The following is a 24,564-nucleotide window of genomic DNA, read 5'->3' as shown; positions in this document are numbered from 1 at the left end:
GAGGCTCTCGTGTTTGCAAATCTCCAACGATCGCGGGTATCCTGCTGGAACGATCGTGTTCCTTCTCGACCGTTTTAACGCGGTCGCTAGTAACCTCAAAAGTATGGGGTGCGACATCTAGGTCCGGGGAGGCGAGACAGAAACATAGGAAATAATTAAGAACCGCGCCTATCAAATAAATTAAAACTTAAATAGGAAATATCACGGTATTAAATGCTTTAGGCGCTTCGAAAGCTATATTCTGTTTGGAATCACGGAAACTAGATTCGTTGATTGTTTCGTGCAACTGGAAAACCACAGAATCTGGTAGGAGGGGGTTCTCTGTCAGAATTACACGGGAGTCTGGAACATCGACCTTGTTCCCGCCGCAAGAGGTGGTACGCCGCAAACGTAATTAAGTACCCGTGACGTATTTGGTAACATCTCCATCGTTCAAAGCGGGGTTTATCGTACCGTCGGAGATTATCCGATACGCAATCACTTTAACGCAGGGAGATGGGACCGGTAGGAGGAACTCTCGATCGCGAACAATACGGCCACTGTCATCCTATCATGTTGGCTAATCACTCAACTCGGGAGTCGCGATGATGAACACGTTCTCTGTACGAAATCGAGGGGGTATTCCCGGTCCAAAGCCACGAAAATATACAATTTTCACTATTTTTACTATGTATACTCGAGACATCGATAAATATATGCTGGGGCCCCCAATGCAAAACAGTCTACGGTTCTCTTTTTAAAAAATAATTGTACAGGCGACTAGGTAGTCAAAGTGTTAAAAATGTTCAGCGTTCTTTGCGTCCTGCGATCACGAATATTTGCCCAAAGTATTTAGGGAAGAGGTATTTGCCGGTTAGGTGATCACCTAACGCGCACACGTGATCGTAGCGGATGCACGACGCATGTTTGCCTCGTCCGAATCGCCGATGTAACGATGTAATCGCCTCTTTGATTTCAGGTGCGAGCAAACACAGGTGTGCCTGCGAGTAATTGTGGCTTCCAGGGGGTGAACTATACTGGTTCGTCCTAGACCTTATCTGTGGCTATGAATGGAAGATTCCGCGTCCCCAAATTGGGTGCAAACAGAAACGAATGCAGAGATCGCATCTACGTTAATTTATACAATAAATTCTCTAGCTTTCAATAGTTAAGACAATCTTTGTAAAATTTCACTAACCTTCCTAATAGTTAGCGTACAATTTTCATTTTTAAATTCTGGAAGCTCCGTATATGTCCTATCATCTAAACTAAGCTACAGAGTCTTAGTAAATACTGTTAAATACGTAGAAATTAGTGTTCTCAGTTAAGCAATTAAGGGGTGTGCTTAGGGCATTGGTTGGAATCAATCCAGTCCTGACTTCCGCGGAACAAACTGCAGGAGCCCGACGCTAAAGGTGTACTTCCGCAAGTAGTGTGGAAACGAGTGGAACGTTCAGTCGAACCTTTCCTTTTTTTTTTAACGCACACAGTTCTTGGATAAAGCAATCGCCTCTCACGAGTCGTGGCGCATCCGACTATCGAATGTCCACATAATCGGGACCGTCAGGCCGGACACCTGACTACGTAGTTCCGACGTGGGCACAGGAAGAGGAAGTCGACCGCACGACGGCGTACCGGCGTCGACCGTGTGTCACCCATTGCCGCGCTGTCCGACGCCAAACGCCCGGAATACCAGGGATCCTGTTCTCTTCGTGTCCCTTGCCCCTGCAGACCTAGAAAAAATTCCAAATTTTTCTCTTATTTTGTACATACGAGGATCATGCAATAAATAAAGAATTGTATGATTTAAGATCAATGAATTACACTACTTATGTGCTTCTTGGTACAACAGCTTGCTACAATTATAAATAATATGAGTTTGTCAAGAGCGAATATGGCAAAAGTGTAAAAGAGTGAGACAGGGTGTAAAGATGAGAAGCAGGAGGGGGGAAGGGTCGCATAGAGGAGATCAGAGCCCGCAGCACGCCGAGTGTACACCCTGGGTATTGACTTACGCTTCCAGCCGATTGGGCCCACGGTATTTACGCAGGACCCCGTAGAAAACCGGACCCCGCCCTCTCTCTTTCGGCCGTAACGTGCAATTCCACGGAACTGCAACGTTTCCAGCGACCTGGAGGAGTTCCTTGCACCGCGACATTCTTGCGGGACCAAACGTGGGAGGGTGAACGACGGTTGATGGCGGTTTTGGGTCGTGGGAGACGAGAATGGGCAGTTAGGTTGTTTTTTTTTATGGGAAACTTGGGCATGAGTTGCTTGAGGTAGGCAACCGCTCATAAGAAGAGCCTAAAACCTTCGTGCTACCAATTTAACTGTAATCTTGTGTACCTTATAATCGATGCATAAATAGAAATTGAATTTCCCAATTCAGGGAATATTTGATCGAAAAGTCTGATCAAATCAACGCGTAGCGGGCGCTAACACGATTTTAAATGCGCTATACAGAGCACACGTAACAATTTAATAGCGAACCGCAAAGGCTTCGTGCTTACACTTGATCTTAACGAAGGCACGAAGTAAATTATATGGTATAATTACTCTTTGCAAACTGTGAGCATACATTTGTAGGTCAACTATCTCGCGAAACGTATATCCAAGACGAACGTAAGTTTCGATCTTTTCGTTACATCGAGGAGGAAAACTCGCCGCAGAAACGGCGAAGAACCTCAAGTTAAACGATTAAATTCTGTCTTTTTTAAAAAAAACTTATCCACTTGGGAAGTGTTTACCTTGAAGAATCTGTACCAGGGAACTCAAGAAAGGTACACACCTTTTTATGGAGAAACATGTACCTGGGAAACCCTGCAATAGTTTCTTCATCGTCTACGGTAAGGAACATTGCACAGGGCAGAAAGTCTCAAGCCAAATGACGAAACTTTGGATTTGTTCAGGCTTTAATTAACAAAGTCATGAAATCCGTAGCTATAAATCTTGACGTTTCGTGTTTCTACCCTATCTTCCGATCCCACCTCTTCGTTTACGGCTTGGTATCCTTGCGTTGGTACCGTACATCTTCTTGCAGAGTGTTCTCCGCGATCCAAGTAGATTTCACAAGTTGGGTACAGTCGTAGAGGGTGGCGGTTCACGGCAGCAAGTGGAATAGGTGCCGTCTGGGTCTCCCGTGGCCGGGCTCACCGTTCACTGGTCAATAATCCACGAAAGGGAAGGCATTACAAGCCAGTGATCTCGAGGGTATCGGGGCCACTCGTCTGCGAGGCAGGACCACCGTGATCGACGTGGTAATGGTATCTGAAGAAAATAATATCCTACTTCCCCGTCCCGCTCTCGTACGAGGATATCGGTGTAGCAGAGACGTGGCTCGATGGAGGCCCCCGATCACCGATCAGCGATCGCCGAATGAACGATTAGTATCCCGTGTCGTCGGCATCGACGACGGCTCGACCCGTGTATTCGAAGCGTCTTGCGTCTTGCGTCTTGCGCGCTCGTGGACATGGATATCGCCTCGAACCTCGCGCCTTCCTTCCCCAACGACCACCATTTTTTACAGCCACGGCGTCACTTGCGCCAAGCTTTTCCTAAAATTAACTCTTCACACGTTGATACGAGTGTCATCCTTATGGCGAGATGACCCATGAATTTCAAAATGGGTTAATCAGGACATACCTCGAATACAATTCGTGTAAACGTAGCTAAGCGATAATATGAAAATTATCCTTTCTAGATTACAATACTATAGATTACAATACTGTCTAGATACAATAAATCTAAATTCTTCAAAGTGAACAGGCACTTCTTATTAATGAAATATAATGTATACTTGGAAGTCCTGATTTTTAGGGGTTGGATTCTTTTTTTATAGGATCATATCCTTGTCATTTGACAATGAAAGGTCCTCTGCAACAAAAAGTTAACAAGATTGCACATCTACAAATTAACCGAAAGATTGATTGTGTAAAAATAATCCTGATATTCCTAAAAATATATTTGCGACAAGGGGTGGAAGAATAGTTAAGGTTGTTAAGACTAAAGTGTAACTGCAAATATCTCAAATATCTAGAGATATCTCGTTAAAAAAGTATTGACTTTCCGTTCGAACGAACGTTTTGCAAATCTTGTGAGCAAACACCTTGCTGCAGAAGCATGGACAGAAGGTTGCTACGTTGGGGTAGGGGTACGCACGTGGAAGACGAGGATGGCACGCACGTGGAACGAAGGGAGCCGAGGGAGAGGAAAAAAGAGAACGAAGAAGAGGCCGGCCCATGGTGGAGTGGGGCTCGGATGGCACGTAGTCAGTGAGTAAGGGGTGAGAGTGGGTGATAGTAGGTGGTAGATCTCTAGTTAGCCAAGACACATTGACAGGGCATCTTGCCAGCATGGCACCCAGCACGCGGTAGTGGCCCTCGGGACTTCTCGTTTGCTCGAGGATCCTTCGTCTCGTCTTCGGCTCGGTGTTCAATCTGAAAAGGAAAACGTCGTCAGTATCGGTCCACCGAATTCTAGTGTACTCTATGTTCCTATGTTACTGTGATTCCCCTTCGATAGTGTAGTGCCTAGGAAGATACAGTGTCGAAGGATTCCTTGTGCGGTTGTTATGTCTTCACAGCGTTTCTAGATAAAACTTCACGATGTAAAATGAAGGGACGAGATGGGACCGAAAGGAGTCTGCACTCTGTCCAAATAGAGAAGAGAACTACAGATATGTCCGAGAAGAAGATAAAGAATCTGTACAAGAACAGGAAGAAGCTCGTATGGGATCATTAGAAGTGTCTGTGATGGTGTTTTAAAACTCGTAGTGTAGATTGAATGTAAAAAATATCGAAGTAACCAAGCAACCAAGTAGATTTTGACGGTGCCAAAGGGTGAAGACGTTCGATGCGTTTCGGACAGATCGTATCAGCAGATATCGAACCGATCGTTACAGTTTAGAATTCTACGTTAATTAATTAACCACAGTGCGAGGTAGCGTTTGCCTTTTGAGATTTCCGAGGGATCGAAACAGAGTGCCATTTTTTTAGGGGACGTAAGAAGGAGCGGCCAAGGAATTTCGTGATGTTCGTTTCAGCCCGTCGAGCACGAAGACGCGAATCACGTGGGAAGATGCACATGGTTTTCAGGCTATGAATGAAAATATCTGGCAGATTTTCTGCAGAAGCCTTTAGAGGAAACCGGGCAGGTCTTCCAAGCCATAAAGGTACTTCTATACGCTCCGGGTCCACATGCACGTGCATTTTCCTTTCAGTCATTCATAAAAAAAGTCATTCATGAAGTTGCGTTGATATGATTTTACTATTAAGGAACTTGAGAGTCTTTCAGGTGGGCAACAACGCGATTAACGGTTGGACCTTGCGATTCGCTAATTACCTGCACGGGGGACAGTATTAACGATGACATACGGAGGATATAATGTTTAAACAATTTAACGACAGTTCATGATAATTTTGTTATTTTTAAATTGAGTCACTGGGGATAATCTTTTAGCTAGTGTGCGATAATTTGTTCAGAAACTTTAGAGGGCAGAGTCTTGATTTGCTATAAAATAGTAAAATAATAAAGAAATATTTACGATCGTGAAGTTTGAAGGAATACAAAGAATATTAGAAATAAAGAAGTGAATTATTAATTTGTAGTTAGTGCAATTAAATAAAATTTTGTATTTTAACAAATTATTTGTTAAATAAATGTAGTTATATTCATTTGCTTAAATAATGAGAACTCATTATGTAATTTTTGATATTCTTTGAATTTTGTTGAACTGTACAGTTCCATTCCGAGTACTTGGTTCTTTTTTAATTCTGCAGTTATAATTTTTGATTTGTATTAGTTATTATTTACCTTGTTGAAGATATGATACTGATAAATTTTGAGAAATGTCTTAGCTATTCCAGCTGGCTCTGTAAATACATTAGGATTGATACTACTCTAGTAATTCAATGTTCAAATCTTTGTGCAGTTCAAGATCCTTAATGCTACAAATATCTAGATACCAGTGTATTGGGCACAACACTCGAACACATAAGAATTCCAATGATACTTAAATAGTCAAGTGCTCCAATAGTATTCGAGAATTCAAGTATTGTAATACTGTATGAACTTAATAGTATTTTGTATTCTTCACTCTGAATACTCGAATACAGAAAAATGTAAAAAAGTAAGCCCAGCTCGATTTGGGTTTGGTCGATTTGTAGTTCACAGTGTTCGAATAGTATTCGAGTAACTCTTGAGACTCCGATTATTCGAACACAGAGAAATCGAAGAGCTCGAAATTGTCCCGAATCGTCCATTCTCCTGGAAACAATATCGCGATTAGGAACGAGCCATTGAAAGCGTTCGCGAATCGCGACGGTATCGGCGGTCGAATTGGAAATATCGCGAAATGTATTGACGAAGAAGTCGGTCATACTCACGGAGCAATGTGCGGTTGCCAGGACGACCAGAGGGGCTGGACCACGTCGTCTCCGCGGAGAGGAGGAGATCCGTCCGCGTATTTCGCAGGGAGGCGGGGTGAACGGGGGTGTTTCTAAGGGAGGCTGCGACCAGATATTTCACAGAGATGGAGTTTCTGCAGAATCATCACGCGGTGAACACCTCCGAGCCGACGTACACCCTCGGCACAGGTGAGCCACAGTGTCGTCGCCACGAACACGGTTCAAATTACCATTGTTTTGTGCCAATTCTCAACAAATTTATGCGAACAGAGTATTTTTGTGCGTCTTGTGCAAACGTGAGCTGAAAGATGTGCAGAAGACGGTCTAAGTTCTACCACCCCTAGAGCCTTGTGAATTTCTCGTTTCCTTCGATTCTTCTCTTCGGCAAAGTATGTGAGTATTCCTTGGCAATGGTGGAAACACAGAACGAGTTACTATTAATCTTTTGCTCTGCGTTTTGTATGTCTTTTTTCGGGATGTTCAAATTCTGGCTCAAATGTTACTCATGAGGGGCTGAATGTAGACAAAATTTATAGTAATTTGAATTATAGAGTTACTCCTGTTGCCAAAGAATGTTCATGTACTCGAGTTTAATGCTAGTTGCTCCTTTCAACGTCCTCAAAGTGTCTGATTTTAATGAAACTTTACAGGTACACTGGTCATAATTTTTCAACTGTTCTTTGCTATTTCAGTAGAACTAAAATACTACCAAATTCTTTCTTCCCCAAAGTACTATTCTACCCTATTTTACCAAGATTCTACTCTATAGTGATCTAACAAAGTACTATTTTATTCTACCAAACTATTATTCTCTTTTTATTTCATTTAACTACCATTCTGCTCTATTTTATTATAGTAGAGTACTATTCAATCGAATGCTCTATTCTACCAAACAATTATTCTAGCCTATTATATTCTACTAAAGTACCACCCTATTCTATATTATTGCGTTCTTTAAATCCTCAGCTCACAAGCACAAGACGTCTCGCAAACGCACTAAACTTCTAAATTACAATTGTACTCCTATCATCGTCATCATATTTCATTATAATCGCTTCACACAGACATTATTGTTAACGTTTCCTCAACTGTTAGGTTCCGTGGGAAGCATCGAGGCCACTATACCTTCCGGCCTCTGTACTGGACCCCTCGGGGTGCTATCCAGCGAGGACACGTTAACGGACAATCAAAACGAGGAGACTTTGGGCGCTCTGCAAGGCACCCTACGCCTGCAGGACCTTCAGAACTCCCCGGAGGACATCGGTGCCGATCAGAGCCATCAGATCCAGAACTCGGGGCAGAATCAAGTGGTCAGCGAGTTCGGGGCGAGCTTCTGGGTCGACGACATGGCTGGTTTCCCTTTGCCGCCTCTGGATTTGGACCCCTTGCCACCTGGCCTCTTCAGTCCCTGTTCGGGGACTTACAAGTGAGTCGCAGAAGTCCTCCATTTTGTTCTTGCTGGAACTTAAATGGCCTGACCCAGTCGTAGTCGATACACCATGCCTGACGAACCTAAAAATATTAAAATATTAGAGCAAGAACGGAAGCTCAAATCTTCAATATTTCCATTTTACAATCTTCTTCGAACGAAGAAACTAGTCTAATAAGATTTTAACGATGCAATAAGCATGAGCGTACTCTCGCCCGATTAATGCCTGGCGTTTCTACTTGGAACTATAACGCTGCCGTCTGCGTAACTTTCTCAAGTATCGCGATTACTTTTACGGACAGACTGTTGCACAAAGGTATCGCCAATATTTTTAAATTCAAGAATATTTCTTATTGTTCATAGTTTTGCAATATTAACAATTTTGAAGACACATCAACTGGTTATCTTGGACGCTCTGCAGTTTTAGAGCTCTTACGTAAAAGGCTCCCTTAAAATCTTTTTTTCTACTTGCAGTTGGGGTTGCACCAGAGGGGAATGCGCGCCAAGACCAGGAAACGTAAACGGGGAAGGCGTCGCGGACGTCCTGCTGTCTCTGAAACACGCTGTGGTCCATCCTGGTAGCCCCACAGGAGGATATTACACCACTGGTGGATCGGGACATCATTATTCTCAAGATTACACTCAGAATCTCGGTCCACCAGTCCCTCCAACGCATTACGCGACCACTCCAGCCATGTCGGTCAACGTTTCCATGAACATGACGATGAACATGAACATGCACTCTGGGTGAGTACGACTCCTCGATACTTAATAATTTCTTACTTTATTTATTTATAACAAATAATTACACTTACCATTTTCAATTTATTTGTCAACAACTTGCATTAATAATGTGAGGGTTCAAACAACATAATTCGATACACATTGAAATCACTTGAACTGCTTTCGTGTAGGGAAGTTTTTCATATATTCGCACGCAAATAAAAATTTAGAGGCGTTTAATAGCGGCTACGGGGTAACACGGATGCCTTTATTATTTTCTGAATCATTTCTATACAGCGAAACTGTTTGCGAGAATTCGAGACTTTATTGGAAGCCGTACGAAACGAAACGTGAACCGATTGGTTCGTTTCGTGATTGTATCGGGAAAATGAAGAGGGGTGAAGTCTTTTTAATTGCGTCGATTCGAAATCATACATGTATATATCTTCTTTTTCTGCGATTCGTGCGTTAAACGATAATCTGCGTTCTCCGAAAAGTAATAAAATATAGCCAAGTCGACAAAAACGTAGCAAATATGCTGGAAATAATAATTAAACACGGAGCGACCGATATCTCGGAAAATACTTAAAATTGGGTAACTCTTGTTCAAAATCGGATTAAAATATTGCTTATTATTTTTATTATTACTTCGATTACTTGGAGCAACGTATAAATTATAGAGTAACTAGGAATGTTTCTCCGAAAAGGCAAGACAACCCCCCGCCATTTTGGCTGCCCGTAGGGTCACGCGCTCGACGGGTGCAAGAGCAGAGTTATTCAGTCGTTTCTATGTGTGTGCGCGTAGGTACGAGCAGAGCTATTCGTCGGCATGGGGCGTGGAACCCCTGTTAAGTCCCGCCCAGCAGTATAATCCCGTGGAGCAACAGACGAGGGTGAATCAACCCCCGGCCAATAGCCTGATCGGCACCAGCACCCATCCGCATTCTCATCCCCCGACGCACGGCCATTCCAGGCTGCAATTGTCCAGCGAGCATGCGCTGTGCATTGGCGCCACTGGGAATCCAGTCGCGTCCGACGACAATGGCAGACCTAATCTCTGCAGAATCTGCGGGAAATCGTATGCGCGTCCCAGCACCCTCAAGACGCATCTCAGAACCCACTCTGGCGAGAAACCGTTTAGGTTAGTGACGGGTCGGAATCCAATTATCGCTCGGATACGTTCGATCGATGCAGGTTTCGAACCTCGACCAGCGACGATCGAAACGGGAAATGTAATTTTTCCCTTTTGATCTTTTTTTTTTTCATTTGTTTAGTCTTTGGCCAATTGTTATTAACACTGTCGTCGATATCCTCTGATAAATATAGCCTACTACACTAGTCAACTTTGATCAAACACATGCTTAATTAGAACTCGACAGTTTCTTTTAACTTAAACAGAATTATTTTCTTTATACATTTTAATTTACCATAATCATACCAGTTGCAATATTTGAGCTTCGACTAGAATTAGATAAATGTTGTTACCTAACCTGTTACTCGTTGTCACCTCCACGAAGCAAATTCATTACGACTGCCGGTATTCACCTACAACAACACATCATGCCACTCATATAGCTTCCATTTTCCTAAACACATTCGCAAAACAAACAAAACTCTGTTTAACGCGACGTTGAAAACTCTACGTTTGTTCAAAGGTGTCATGCGTGTTCGAAGGCATTTAGTCAAGCCGCGAATTTGACCGCTCATGCGAGAACCCATTCCGGGGAAAAACCGTTTCGATGTCCAGTGTGCGACCGAAGATTTTCGCAGAGCAGTTCCGTCACGACACACATGAGAACGCATTCGGGGGAACGTCCATACAGGTGAGCTTTTTAAATGTTACGCGAATGAAATTTCTTGCGAATACCGTTGCCTGGAAATTGTTGTGTTCTGTTCCATACGACCACACGGCACTCGAATTAATAATTTTTCCAAAATTTATGCAAACGAGTGCACGAATAGGTTAACGCGTTCGCGCCTACGGATACCACTGATGATACATGTGGTTTCCCCATGCACGACGAGGTTAATTCAGTACTCGCCACTAGGGTGCGACCTAGTGCAGGCGCGTGTAATCTACAGCCGATTCGAAGCAAATTGAAGACCTTGCAGCTAGAGGGTGCTTATTAATTATTGTTATAACGTTCACAAAAAGAAAAACAAAAATTGCTGTTAATGATTCTCGCGGGATGAAAATGACGTGTCCTGAAAGCAGATTCAAACAAACAAGAAAATCATTAATAAGAAACAATAAATTTAATTATTTCATTGATGCACGTTGAAAAGTTTTTTCAAAGTATATCACACCGTAGTAAATTATAGATGTTATTTGGATTAACGTAAAGCACATTTATATAAAAATTCATCGGTTTTCGTTTCCAAGCGTTTTACCATATAAAAATGGCGGACTTTGCTGGACGATAATAACGAGCAAATGAGGGTTAATAATCGTAGCAATTGCGTGAAACGAAATATATGCATCACGTAAATAACTTTACCTTTTAACTGGCGATCCTTCGTTTTCAGATGTCGATTCTGCAAGAAAGCATTCTCGGATAGCTCTACGTTAACGAAGCATCTTCGAATTCACTCCGGCGAGAAACCGTACCAGTGCAAGCTGTGTCTGCTGAGGTTCAGTCAAAGCGGCAATCTCAACAGGCATATGAGAGTCCATGGCGGTTCTTTGACGTGACACAGCTCGATATCGATCATCGACAACGATCGGGCCCTGCCGCGATGTTGTCGAATACCTGTGATTCAACTTGGCTCGAGCTTACCGGAGAGAATGTAAAATAAATAAATTTGCGACAGACGATGCTCGTAGGAGTTCTGCCACCTGACTGACTCGAATTCGCGAAGCGTCCACGTGAACGCTTTTGTTATTTAAGGGCTTACATTTGGATATTTTTTTAAAACGATACATAAGACAAGTAATAATCGCAGTATGTGCTGTATTTGGCATTAGGAACTTATTCAAGAATTCATTATACTCATCCCCTTCATCGTGACAGCGAATCGAAGGAAACGAATAAAACGGGGAACGTCGGCACCGTTGTATTTTAGAGATTTTTTGGACTTGTAAAATCTCCCACGATCGTTCGTTTATATGCTACGAATTATTACAAACAGGTCAGGATAGGTGAACAGGGTATCGCAGTTTTAGACCTACAGCATCCACCACAGCACCGTTGATTATTGTACAAATATTGTATTTATTATAATTATTATTAATTATAATATTAATGTTGCTGTTTTTACCACCTTCAATTTTCATCATGTGGCTTTTCTTTGTCAGTTTGCTTCTTTTTTTTGTAAAATGAAGGTGTTTTGGCGCCATTTTGATAAAAAAAAAAAAAACGATTCTCTCTCTCTTTCTCTCTCTCTCTCTCTTTCTATATATATATAATATATATAGAATATACGCTATATTCTATATATATATAATATATAATATATATATAATATTCGTATGAGAACAACTGATTAAAAAACAGATGAATGAATATGTGAGTTTCTTTTTTTTTTTTTTGTAATCCCACAGCATCAGGACCCACGTTATTTCTTTGTGGGAAGAGGGGGTGAGGAAAAGGAGGCTTCATGTTGCTGGCTAGTTGGTAATTAAGTGGGTAGATATTGGTTCATGAACCCTCACATTAATTTGCCTCTTTTTCACAATTAAAACTATATAAGAACAACTCTGTCTTCTTCATTAGAGTAGCATCTCTTCTTCACTCGTCAAAATTCTCTCGCTCGCTCTCGTTCTCTCTTTATATATAATGATGTATTTATAAGTAATAATATTCTTGAAAAAAAAAAAAAGTATGTATAATGTTTCTACGTTATGTACTGGTACGACTGTGCAAAGACGAGTTGGCCCTCACCTCTATAGAGTCCTCTAAATAAGCATGCAGCTTCCTGGACCATCTCGTCGCGCTACAGACGTACCTCTAGTATTTGTGTACGTAGCGTATTCTATTTAAAAATGTATAATGTCATCTCTGTCACGCTGTATGTGTCTGTAATGCTTTACGTTTTTTTTTTGTTTACGTCTCTCTCTTTCTTTCTCTCTCTCTCTCTCTCTCTCGCTCTTGCTCTCGCGCTCGCTCGCTCTCTCTCTCTTTCTCTCTTTCTTTCTTTCTTTTTCTCTCTCTCTCGTTCGCTCCTACATCGCCTCGTATTATCGATCAAGTGTTGCTTGGTAATCTGATCTCTACATCAGTTGGAATGGTTTTTCATTCGCTTGAAAGCTTCAAAGCAAAAAGCTCGTGTAAGGTTGCATCCCAGAGGCATCGATGAATACCAAACGATTCAGTCTATGTTTTTTTTTTCTCTTTTCTTCCGAACAATTTTAAATAACAACGAAACTCTTCCATTTTTTTTTTGTTTCTTTTTTTTTTTTTTATCTGGCATATCGACCGCTGAGAATAGAAAATTAATTATCTATACATATATCACTTCTCGCAATTTGTGCCCCGGCGGAAACACGGGATACACAGTGTGTTCAAGTTCAACGCTTCGCGACCGCATCTCATCAAATTTTGGAATTACATAATAAGAAATGAATGACCAACGCCGTTATTCCGGGGTTAACCTGTAGTTCTAACGAAATCATATAAAAAAGAACCGAATAGATATGTGTGTCTCTAAAATAGATCTTTCATACTCTTCTTCTCTCTCTTTTTTTTTTCCATTTTTTTTTATTTTTTTTTTTTATTTATTTTTTATTATTTACTTATTATCATCGCTTTTTAATAATTTTTCTCAAAAAATTTTCCATTTTCTTTTCTTTTTTAATGATTTATCTTTCGATAATATATTCAAGTGTTCGTAACATCGCATTACTTTACTTAATACAATAATTAATCATATTATAATTATCAATTAATAAAACTTGTTTCTGTTCGTTCTATCTTTCGCTCGTGTACTCTTACTTTCTCTCTCTTTCTTCCGTTTACAATTTCACACGCTTAAAGACCGCTAACCGATAGGTATTGTATTTCCTTCGTCGAAATAATAAATGGTTTTTCGTCCCCATCGGAAACACAAATGATACCTATTACATTACGTTTACCTATTATATTACGAATTTCAAATTTCGGATGAAGATGCTGCATTCTTTTACAAAAACGTTAAGGCATTCATGAATGTAACTCGAAAGAAGTACAAAAATAGATGCCACGAAATCAAAGATGACAATGTTCTTCGGTTTATTAAAGTAAATGGTTCTACTATACACTCGCGCATAAAGATTCAATCAACACCAATGAACTTTCAAAGACAGATAGCATTCGCAAAAAGGCGGAAAAACAGTCTTGGTACACAAATTCTTTATATAAATCATTCTCATTCAGAAATATATATCTTTTGTCTACTATTGCTCTTGGTATACATAAAAATATAGCGTTTAATGGAACAGATCACATTTCTGTAACTCAAACATCTGTCGTCCACGTACACCTGGAATCCACTGTAAAACACACGAAGACTTACAACATATTTTTCTTCCTTTTTTTCTAATAATCAAAAGTTCTAAAATTACATTTAACGAAAATTTTTTCTTCCTTTTCACGAACACTGTCTCCTTCGAAGTTTGTTAGTACATTTCATTGACCAACTGGTATCTGAAGACAAACAAACCTTACTTTAATTATACACGAATATGTAAGGCAATTGAAATGCGTCTACTGCATTGATATCGACATTTAAAAATACAATAAAGAAGGCATTCAATTTTGACGAACTTCTACTCAGTACTACCAACGGGCACAGCGAATGCCCCAACGATTACGCACGTTTCCATTTTCTTTTCGCAATGTTTGTTAACCTCTGACCACTTTACTACAAATGAGACATTACTAGTGACATTTTCTTAATTTCTTTCTTTATCACGGTTTTGTCGTGTACGCAGCATTTTCATGGTCACGAGCAACACATAAAAACATGTTTATGAGCAACTACGTTTCGGTTTAAATATAATATACCAAACATTGAGAGTTACAACGTCCACGAAAGAAACAAAGTTTGTCAAAGTTACTGGTGTTGCCAAAATCGTATATGCTCTCGGGAGTATGGTTCTTTCGGAAACAAGAACTAAAATAGCATGCGCGAACCCAAATACAGTGTGGCAAAATAATGCATGACTCGCTAAGAACATGTTTGATCTCATGTTCCAAATGAATTAATATCTGCATAGAAAAATGAAAGATTCCTATTTCGCTCGCGTATGAAATACTTAAAACGATTACGAATGGAACCGATACGAGTAGGGAATACAAAAGAAAACAATTCTGTGATACTTATTCCCTACGTCTCGCGACCTATCGACTGGAAGAGCCATATATCATCGATAAAATTTGCACAGACATTTAGGCTAAACTCGCTTTAACATACTTTTCAACTACGTGCCAGATGTTTTCAACGTCACCCATGTTTGATTTGTACTCTATGACTAGCCAATGTACTTCTCGATGCTGCGGGTATTTGTAGGAAGAACTGATCATGGGCTCGAGGAACTAATACCAATCTTCTCGATCAAAGGTGTTTCGAACTTTGATAGGGAAAAGAAAAAAGAAAGAAAGAGAAATAAGAAGAACGAAATATCGTTTTTTTTTTCCCCCCCACCCACCCCGTTTGCGTTGTCCAGCGTCACGTGCGCGTTAAATACGAAGTGATTTATACAAAATTACGACACAGAGAATTCTTAACGTTTGTCATTCCCACCGCTTGTCATTTCCAACTCTAGCCAGGACAACTCGCAGCACGCCTCTCGTCATCATTACTGCCCAACTGTATTTGGTTTGGTCACAATGTTACATCAAATGCACTATTCCAGGAGCCCACCAAACGCAGACTCAAGCTCGAAACATACACACGGGGCATGCACGCAACACTGACGTACGCAGGCAACCTCGCTCTTTCTCTCCCTCTCATTCTCACTTGTTTTTTTTTGTTTTCACTCCCTTTTTTACTTTCTCTCTTCCCGCCTACCCCCCGTTCTCTCTTTCACTCTCTTGCTCAAGGATGGATTCCCTCGAGTTCCTCGGAAGCAGCGGACATTATTATTTTTCTTTTTTCATTTTTTTGGGGGCACATCGTGCACGACACACGTTAGTCAATCGGCCATTTGTCGTCGGAGGTCGTGTGCGAATGGCTAAGGGAAATTAGATCGGAGGGTGGTGCTGGAGTGGACGTCGGGGGTTCAAGGTCAACGAGGGCTCGGTGCAGGTGGGCTTGGCCGGGGGTCAGGCTCGCTCACTATGCTGTGTGGTATACCGGTTAATCCAGCAGTAGGAGGAGCTGAAGCGGGGCCTCCAGCCCCACCGCCGCCTACCGTTGGACCCGTAGGGCCTGTCGGACCCCCGGCGCCTGCACCGCCTGCAGAGGAGTTCGGTCCGCCACCACCCCCACCACCACCGCCGCCGACGACGGAATGCCCACCAGGAGGTGGGGGTGCAGAATCGTGAGGAGTCGTTGAATGCGCCTGTTGAACGGGCAGCCCCCCGGAATAGTATCCGCCGTTGATCCCCTCAGGGTAGCTGCTGGAGAAAGCGAAAAGAAATTGGCCACTTCGATAAATGCCTTTTACAAAGTGCCCAATCGATCTTAGGAAATCCAAAGAGGTTCGAACGCTTCTAACCACGTTACTTTACACACTCGATTCTCTTTCCGTGTAATACGAGTTAACATCTGCTTGAAAATCTGTTTCTGTAAAAATTACGATATCTTTTTCCCCGGTGTAAGAGAAACAAATGCAACGATACTGAAGTATACCCTACGCTTTTTCTTTTTTTTTTTTTTTTTTCTTGTAATAAGCTGAATAATACTTGCTCGTAGACTGAGTCGCTTCAAGCGTTTTATCGCGACTATAAAACGCTTTCGACTCTTCATCCCGAGACGTCCTTGATAACATGAGTTTTATGGTAAAGATCCAGAAAACAGAAACTTTAAAATATTCTCTTTTCTTTTGCACGGGTTTGGTTAAAAGCAGTCAATAGTAATAGTTGGTTTCACACGTATACATGCCATTATCTTATTACTTTTGTTAGTCTTATATGTTTATAATTCCTTATAATAATGTTATTCGCATCCTGGTATGCCACACTTTAACAAACCACTAGAACATCCTGTTACACAAATGAGTACAGTTTATTGTCTCATAAATAAAGCAATATTACTTTTTGATACTTTCTGTAATGGCAGCATAAAATTTACCACCAATGAATAAAATTCCAGCGATTTTTTATTGTCAGATAACGTTTCCAACCTTTACAGGCCCTCTTCGGATTTCCTGCGTTCGATCTTACATCTAATAAGTATCAACAATATAAAGAACTAAATTTCTCGTCGTTTCATTACGGTTTCTTCTTTATAGCTAGTTCAAGTTAACGATCAGTATTACTAGCATCTGTAAATCACATTCGCTACAACTACTACAAGATTTTTAAAAGTAAAATTCCATTTAAACATAAGCTGCAATACTCGATGTTTGTATAATTAAATACATAAATTTCTGTTTACATAATTTTATTTTTATTTTTGATCTTACAAAATATGTTTACGCCCTTCTTCGTAGAAGTACACGCGAAGAAAAATGAAAACATGTATTAGAACGTCTGAAGAGAACCTGCAAACGGTCGAAACGTTATATTGCAATTTCTAAAAACAGTAGATAATTGTTTATAGAAAAAGAAAAGCTACTAAATCCATATATACCTAAGTTCTAGAGGGAAGAATCAAAAAATAAAAAAAAAAAAATATATGCTCACTTTAAATTGAGATTTACGTTTGAAAAATTAGGCGAAACTGTATGTGTGGAGGAACATTTACACGAATGCTAAATTCTCTACTATAGTTGTGCAGGTTTCAATACCGATTAAAGACAAAATGTTCAAAAAAGAAAGCCTCGGTATAAAATCTTCTCAAGCTCAACAATAACAAACAAACTGTTTAATTAAGGGTTCCTTCACACGTACAAATAGCGATAGATGTTTTCCATACATGATTTAACTCTCGCGCCAAAAACTCACCATCTAGTAACCTACCCTATTTTCGCCTAGCTCGACTGTATTATACTTCCATCTTTGTAAACACGCGTGCAATAGCTTTAAAAGTTTCTTGTAAATATCAATTTCAATTTAAATTCAACCAATGCATAATGTCCTACTTTACACGAAACAAAATTATAACATCCCTACAGAAAGAAGTAACTATAAAAAAAAAGGCAAACCTGCCTTATAATTAATTCTAGTTTTCAATTAGCGGTATATATAATTATGCTTAGATATCTCAAAAATAAAAAAGTACACATGTAAATCTCTCTTCTCGTTTTTTTTATTCGTCATAAAAATATATATATTATTTTCTTAATGCGTATATATATATATATATATGTTGCGCTCCACATTTTCAGTATTTATAATTTTCAAAAATATTGTAAAGTTCCTTATTTAGATCTTCATCATAAAACTCATGTACCGAGGACGATTCAATACCCAGAGTCGAAAACGTTTTACAATTACAATAAAATGCTGGAAACAACTCAATCAACAAACAAGTTTTATTTAAACACAAGCATGAATCAACATCATCAAGCTGAATAATAGTTCTCTTATTAATGTGAACAGATGCTTACCCGGTCGAGGAAAGGAAGTATTCCTTGTTCACACAGTTTCGCAAGCAATCAGGTATGCGACCGACAATGGCTCTTCGTATCTCACTGGCTGCCATCTCACGAAGCTCGGTGCAACTTGCATCGCTGTAGAATGCTGCGTGTGGCGTACACAACAGATTGGGTGCATCTTTCAAAGGACCTGCGATGCAAACAGATATCCGTTCGATTAGTATCGTTTCGATATTAACGAATCAAATCGACATTTCCGTCTGCTGTTTATAGTAAAAAAATTCGATCTTAATGTAGTCAAAGCGTATAAGTATGCGATATTTTCACGATAATACAAATGATTCGTTAACGATCTCATTAACGTTGAACAAGATACTTGGTTAATGAATCATAAAGGAAACGTAGTCGTCAACTTCGAGCATTTAAGTACGAAGGCATTTTGGGAAACGACACAATCGGAAATCTGTGGTAATACTAATATCGTACCAGATAGGGAATTATTTTGTACCTAACCATTTTGATATCTACGCTAAGGTGGTATCGATATATATCGATTTTCGATACTGATACTTCTCTAATGAATAACGATCGATAAAATGTACCACATAAAACGAGTTAGGCATTGATAATAAATGTATAAGAAATACAGAACTGTCTAGTCGTCCGTCAAACACGAAATGAGCACTTAAAAATATATACAACATCGAGTAATAACCTCAAACGATTATATTTCGTATCTACTTAAGATTGTATCCGATTAAATGCCGTTTCTTATTATGCGTCGTTCCAGTTTTGTTACTAGTTATATGATACCTCCGATTCGCGTGCTCGATATATCAATCAACAATGAAGGAGGACCAGGAAGATGAAGGGACATATTAGTTAGCATGAAGGGGGTTAGGTATGGACAGATAAAACTCACACTGCGAGGACTGACCCTGAAAGACGTTGTATGGCTCATTTTCGTGTACATCAAGTGCTGCTGCACGAATTCTGCCTTGTTTCAGCGCTGCGGCTAATGCGTCATCGTCTACCAGACCACCTCTTGCTGTATTGACTAAAAAGGCGCCGGGTCTCATCTGTAACATAGATCGTAAAGTGAACGAAACACAACTCTGTATACGCTTTATAGAATTTGTTTAAAAAAAGAATCCAAATATGCAAATAAAAAAAAACAACTAAAAATCTAAATTATACGAAAACTTTTTGCATCTATTGTACCTGTTTGATAGTGAATTCGTTAATTAGATGATGGTTGTGCTCGTTCAAGGTACAATGCAGGGATACACAATCTGACTGGAATAGTAGATCCTGTAATAAAACGCAATCGAAGTATTAGACATGTGCACGAGCTGTTTCATTATAACAAAAACCAAAATTAATATCGAACCTGTAACGTGTAGACCCTGTTAAGACCAAGAGATTTTTCAATTCCATCTGGTAGATAGGGATCATAAAAGATGACAGTGAAGCCGAACGCTTTGGCACGCAGTGCAACCGCGGAACCAATCCTACCCAACCCAACTATTCCAAGTGTGTCACCCCGTATCCTTGCACACCCTGTTGCTGCTTCCCTGACCTAACGTATAAACATCGAGATTAATTAGATAGAGTCGTAACAAGACGGAGATCCACAAGATGTACGCATTTGAGAATATCTTACCTGTTCCGGGCCTGTGAATTTTTTCCCTTCGCGTACCATATTTGCCAACCAATATGTACGCCGATATAAATTTAAAATGAGGCAAAGGGTGGTGTCAGCTACTTCTTCGACGCCATAACCAGGCACATTGCACACAGCGATGCCAAGTTCTCCTGCTGCCTTGACATCTATGTTATCTACCCCAGATCCAATTCTTACAATGATTCGTAAAGTTTTGAATTTCTCAAGATCTTCTTTTGTCAAAATTATGGTGTGCCACATTAACGCACCTACTGCTTCGTTTAGTACCTATAGAACGAGAACGGTTGTGTCTTTTTTTATAAAATTTTATGAAAAAAAATATATCCTTTCCACGATCGAAATTATATTTAGCGTTATATATATTTGAACACAAGCAATTTACCTTTTCATGAATTTCAGATGTAGACTGTGCATCACAGAAGGCCACAGTTGCAACATCTTTAAGGATAGGCATTTCGATAGAACAGTCTCGGCCATCTAACAAAGCCACTAACGGTCGTGTCTGAATGGGTCCATTTGCAATAGGACCCCTCAGGTTCTCCATTCGAGGGCGTTTGGGCATCATCTTCCGTTTGTCCATCGGTCAAACAGCCCCCCCAATTGTTATATTTTTCACTTGTACTCTCAGTGTCACTAAAAATATTTGTTTTCTTCCAATGAAGTCCTATTGTCCACTGGTAAGGAAGCCTCTTCGTATGTCTTGAAGTATGATTTTGCACTTTTATGCTTTGTCACACAAATTGCTTTTCTAACACTGATTTCTGGTCGGTTTTTGGACAAGGACCGCCGAACCTCCAACGCATCACGACTTGTTGAACACCGTCTCCTGAAAATTGAATATATTCAAATATTTAAAATAAATCATTAAACTTGTTCTTGATTATGTTGCTAATGTAATGACAAATTATCAGAATAATTGCAACAGAACCATAAATGTTATTTCTATTCGCTTCATTCGACTGTATCAACATTTGTAAACAAACTTGTTACAGCAATTGATAAAACACATTTTGCAACTAAGGTAAACAAAACAAAGTTAAACACATAATGTTTGACAAAGTTTGGAAAATAATAGAAGCGCAAATAAAAATGAAAAAAAAAATCTGAAAAGGATTCGTTAAAACGTTTATGCAAATATATTATCTACGTAAGCAAAAATTTCACTAAAGAAAAAAATGCAATACGCATAAAATACGGACTTTAGATTAATAAACATACATTTCGACGCCTTCATGAATTTCTTCATGGAAGAGAAATCCATGCGATACGCATAATTACAAACGTTTCGCACATGAACGCGATATCGTGTGCTCGAAAATCTATCGAGATCCACGAAACACCGACATTTAATTATCCGTGAAAATTTTACGTTACTTTACGTTACGAAAAGGGAAACACTTAACAGCGTGTACAAAACCGAACGTTTTAGGTTACCTTGAAACGCGCCGGCTTAACCTGCGCACTGCGTTGTGTTCAGCACAGTGAAAGAAACGCTCGGAAAACGTAAGAAAACCCAAGAACACAATGTCCGTGTTTTAGCAAACAAAAATACATACGAACTTCCTACACTTGGTTCCTAAACAGAGGAATTAAAGAATCGCACAGAACACACCGAACATTGAGAACAGAATTACTAGCTGGGGCAAATGTTTTCAGAACTGTTAATAGAGTGCCTGGCGTTGGTTAGTGGGTCGACATTTTCAGCCCATTTTCGGCAGGAATTGTAAACCAATCATAGTGCGTTCGCACGCTTGATATACCGATCAACTGTTCGATAACCCATAAATACGGGCTTCCAGAATATTTGTTTATGCTAAAATGTTTACTACGCAAGCAACTATACGAAAACAGAAAAATATGCTGGATCAGCGTCGATTTAGTGCCCCGGTGCTTTTATATGGCGGAACGGAAAAATGCTGAACCAGCGAAGTTCCATAAGAAAGTAGAGAAACTGACACGTGGCGCCCTCGTCAGACGCCGTCACCACGCAATACTTAACCAAGATCATCAAAAATAAATCAAACTTCTAACAAGAAAGTACTTCGATATGGTACTTTTTACGATCGAAATAATCGAAATTGTAATATTCTCTGCACGGTGTCAAAAAACATTGATCGATCGAAAGTAACTCGGAAAACTTTCTCTGTCCCATAAAAGGAAAATTCAGCAACTTTGTACGATAAAATTTAGGTCGAATATATCAAGCACGAAGAAACAAAATTTCCTATCGAATCGATTACATTTAAAATTCAACCGATCGAAACCTAATTACTTTTGAAAGATTTAAAGATTTTCTCTTGCTCGTTCGCAGGTGCGATACAGATCGAAATCCGCTAGTTACGAGGCGTTTTCAGAGATTTTGTCGACGGTTGCAGTCAGTCTGGCCCACCGAAGCGGGAACATTCCATGTGATTGGTTTAATACGAGATAAATGATACACATTAAGATTCGTTCACGCACGGCCGTGACGGGAAAGATGAGCAGAGGAGGAATGTTTGATCTGCCGGTCAATACACGCAAGTAATCGGAAACACAACCCGCGGAGAAGGCTACAAAATGAGATCGCTGCTAGCCTCAGCGAAAGCGAGGATGCGATACTAACGCAGAGTGCAAACCCAAGCACTTTGACTTGGGCACATGTTGTGCCAACTCAGCGAAAATGCTGCAAGCTCATATCATCAAAAGGAGGAGAGGCAAGGAGGCGAGATTAAGCCCTTGTTCGACAGCTGGCAGCGTATATCATACGTAATACACGGTTAGTGGCAGGGAGAGCAATGTGTCGAGGAAGTGCGCTCAGAAAGAGACTTGTAACGCTGTATTTACTATACGCGGTTGCGCGCGGTTAACTAGTTAGAACAAGAATGCACTTAGCATTATCGTACTAATTATTTTAACGCAATAACAATTTTATAGTTAATTTACCTAAATCGGATACGTTTGTTTTTGTTTACAAGGCCTTTGAAATAAAAAAAAAAAAAAAAAAACACCTGTTGTGTCACGAATCGTACGCTAGACTCTGAAATGAGAGAGATCAAATACCAGACACCGCCTCGAGCGTGAAATATCAACATTTACGAATCACGAGGCTAATGGTACTGTGGTTTTACGAACCACGGGAGGGTTCATCGAAAGTTATCAAGACGTTTTCGAGCAAGTTAAAAATTCATCGGGCTTTTAAAACGAACGTTTCGGGTAAGCGGTTGAATTCAACCCTTTAGCTTAATCTTGGGTGTGCAACAGAGTTTTTCGAGTTACAGATACAACGACGAAGGATGGTAGGGAGAGGGGGGATCGGGCGGCGTGGCAAGGGTGGGGCGGTGAAGCTGCTGTGGTGGGATGGGGAGCTATGAGGGCGAAGTTATCCAATTATTGTCTAACCTGGGAGCAACTTTACTTGGCGGAGAACCATTGGTGGAAGGGAAGCTCGTTCTGCCGGCTCTCTTTCTCTCTCGCTCTCTCACTCCCTTCCTACAATCGAGCCACGATAAAGTAAAGTTTGTTTCAAAACTTGCCGCGCGGAGAGGTGACTAGGTTTTTGTTAGTGACACGTGAAATTCAAACGACTTCGTTGCGATAATAATCGCGGCAAGTTTTTTATGTTAAACGATAGGAGAATTAAAACTCGAGAAAGGCCTCGCAAATTAAGTTGACGGTTCGTTAATAATAGGCTCGCGAAACTTTCTCGGTGGGATCGTTTAAGAAAACTGTACCGTTTGGAATCGACGAAAAGAAACGTTGTTCCGACTCTTTACCATCGAAATTATATTTGAATTGTAAATAAATATTATACGATAAACACTGACGATTTTAATAAACGCAAAATCAACCGTAAATACGATTAAATCACTGTTGGGCATTGTTCAAATTTTTTAGTAATTTGTGTTGAATTTATTAATAATTATCCTGATTAACACGTTCACTGCCAGATTAAAACATTGTAAGCTACATAACCTAAAATTTGTTTCGGTACTTATTTTCGTAACCTTGTTAAAATTCAGAAATTCTATTCTAACTTGAGAATGAATTTTTCTAGTATCATAGTGGTAGTCAAAGTGTTAAAAGAAAAAGCTGCGTGTTAATGTAACCATCAACGTGACGGATTTGAACAAGAAACATGTGCAATCGATGCCCGTAAGCCTTTAAACTTGGCGAGCATCGACTGCGATTCCGCAGTCTGTTAAACGCGTACAATAAACAGTACGCTTAAACAAAACGGCCGTTACAAAAGGTAGCGAGAGTTTGCTCTAAGTTGCGCGAAACAAAAACAAAAATGAGAAAAAAAAATAGAAGGGAGAAGGAGAAGAAACTCGTCCAATTATAATGACGAGTATCGGTGTCGGCGTTCGTGCATTCTCATCCTTGGCCACGACGGAATGGTCGGGAAAGGGGTAAGGAGAGGGGCTGTTGCTCCGTACCTTCCGCCTCCGCGTACGTCTCTCCAGCGGGCAGCGGGCGAACGGCCATGAGTGCAGGAAGGGAGACGAGAGGAGGGAGAGGAGAGGCGACTACTTAAAGTTGGCGGAAAGTTTGGTTCGGCAGCAAAGTTAACTCAGTTAAGTTCTCCGCTCCTAAAGCGAAACTTCGGTTCTCCAACGCCTGCCTGCCTGCTCTTGCCCTCCATCCTCTTCTCCCTTTCCCTCCGCGCCATCCCTTTCTCTTTCTCCTTTCGTCTCGCGCTTCGTACAGTCTTGGCTATCCCGACCCATTCTACCGGTGCTGCGGGAAT

General features: G+C 40.5%; 2 protein-coding genes across 7 annotated transcripts in view; one reads left to right on the top strand and one right to left on the bottom strand.

The window, feature by feature from the left end:
• The first annotated feature begins 5,066 nt into the window (after positions 1-5,066).
• On the top strand, positions 5,067-11,808 carry LOC122396412 (protein glass-like). The gene is made up of 7 exons (XM_043394779.1): positions 5,067-5,149; positions 6,384-6,572; positions 7,479-7,809; positions 8,287-8,559; positions 9,341-9,676; positions 10,191-10,358; positions 11,062-11,808. Exons 2-7 carry the CDS (start codon positions 6,509-6,511, stop codon positions 11,225-11,227), a joined length of 1,338 nt encoding a protein of 445 aa, XP_043250714.1. The 5' UTR covers positions 5,067-5,149; positions 6,384-6,508; the 3' UTR covers positions 11,228-11,808.
• Positions 11,809-11,879: 71 nt separating this feature from the next.
• LOC122396411 (C-terminal-binding protein) overlaps positions 11,880-24,564 on the bottom strand; it is a 29,695-nt gene continuing 17,010 nt past the window's right edge. Inside the window, exons 1-8 of one of the 6 annotated variants that reach the window (XM_043394773.1) lie at positions 21,273-21,447; positions 20,221-20,664; positions 19,818-20,105; positions 19,545-19,733; positions 19,376-19,465; positions 19,077-19,233; positions 18,167-18,344; positions 11,880-16,073 (exon numbers count right to left, since the gene is read on the bottom strand). In XM_043394773.1, coding sequence (XP_043250708.1) covers positions 15,740-16,073; positions 18,167-18,344; positions 19,077-19,233; positions 19,376-19,465; positions 19,545-19,733; positions 19,818-20,105; positions 20,221-20,418 — 1,434 coding nt within the window. In that variant the 5' untranslated portion in view covers positions 20,419-20,664; positions 21,273-21,447 and the 3' untranslated portion in view covers positions 11,880-15,739. Of the gene's footprint in view, positions 16,240-17,945; positions 18,063-18,166; positions 18,345-19,076; positions 19,234-19,375; positions 19,466-19,544; positions 19,734-19,817; positions 20,106-20,220; positions 20,665-21,056; positions 21,188-21,272; positions 21,448-24,564 lie in introns of those variants that run through there. The other 5 variants (XM_043394775.1, XM_043394772.1, XM_043394776.1 and 2 more) reach the window with 5 other exon arrangements.

The sequence above is a fragment of the Colletes gigas genome, unplaced genomic scaffold (assembly GCF_013123115.1).
Source record: "Colletes gigas isolate AHSC1104 unplaced genomic scaffold, ASM1312311v1 Colletes_gigas_Sc00007, whole genome shotgun sequence".
Classification (NCBI taxonomy): Eukaryota; Metazoa; Arthropoda; class Insecta; order Hymenoptera; family Colletidae; genus Colletes; species Colletes gigas.
Note: the sequence above shows the minus strand (reverse complement) of the source record. Positions and strands in the feature narration are given on the sequence as shown.

What these genes read in the sequence shown, in the direction of transcription:
- LOC122396412 (XM_043394779.1), top strand. Translation starts at nt 6,509, where the DNA reads ATGGAGTTTCTGCAGAATCATCACGCGGTGAACACCTCCGAGCCGACG. An exon ending in GACGTACACCCTCGGCACAG is followed by an intron (nt 6,573 to 7,478) that starts GTGAGCCACAGT and finishes CTCAACTGTTAG; the next exon opens with GTTCCGTGGGAAGCATCGAG. An exon ending in CCCTGTTCGGGGACTTACAA is followed by an intron (nt 7,810 to 8,286) that starts GTGAGTCGCAGA and finishes TTCTACTTGCAG; the next exon opens with TTGGGGTTGCACCAGAGGGG.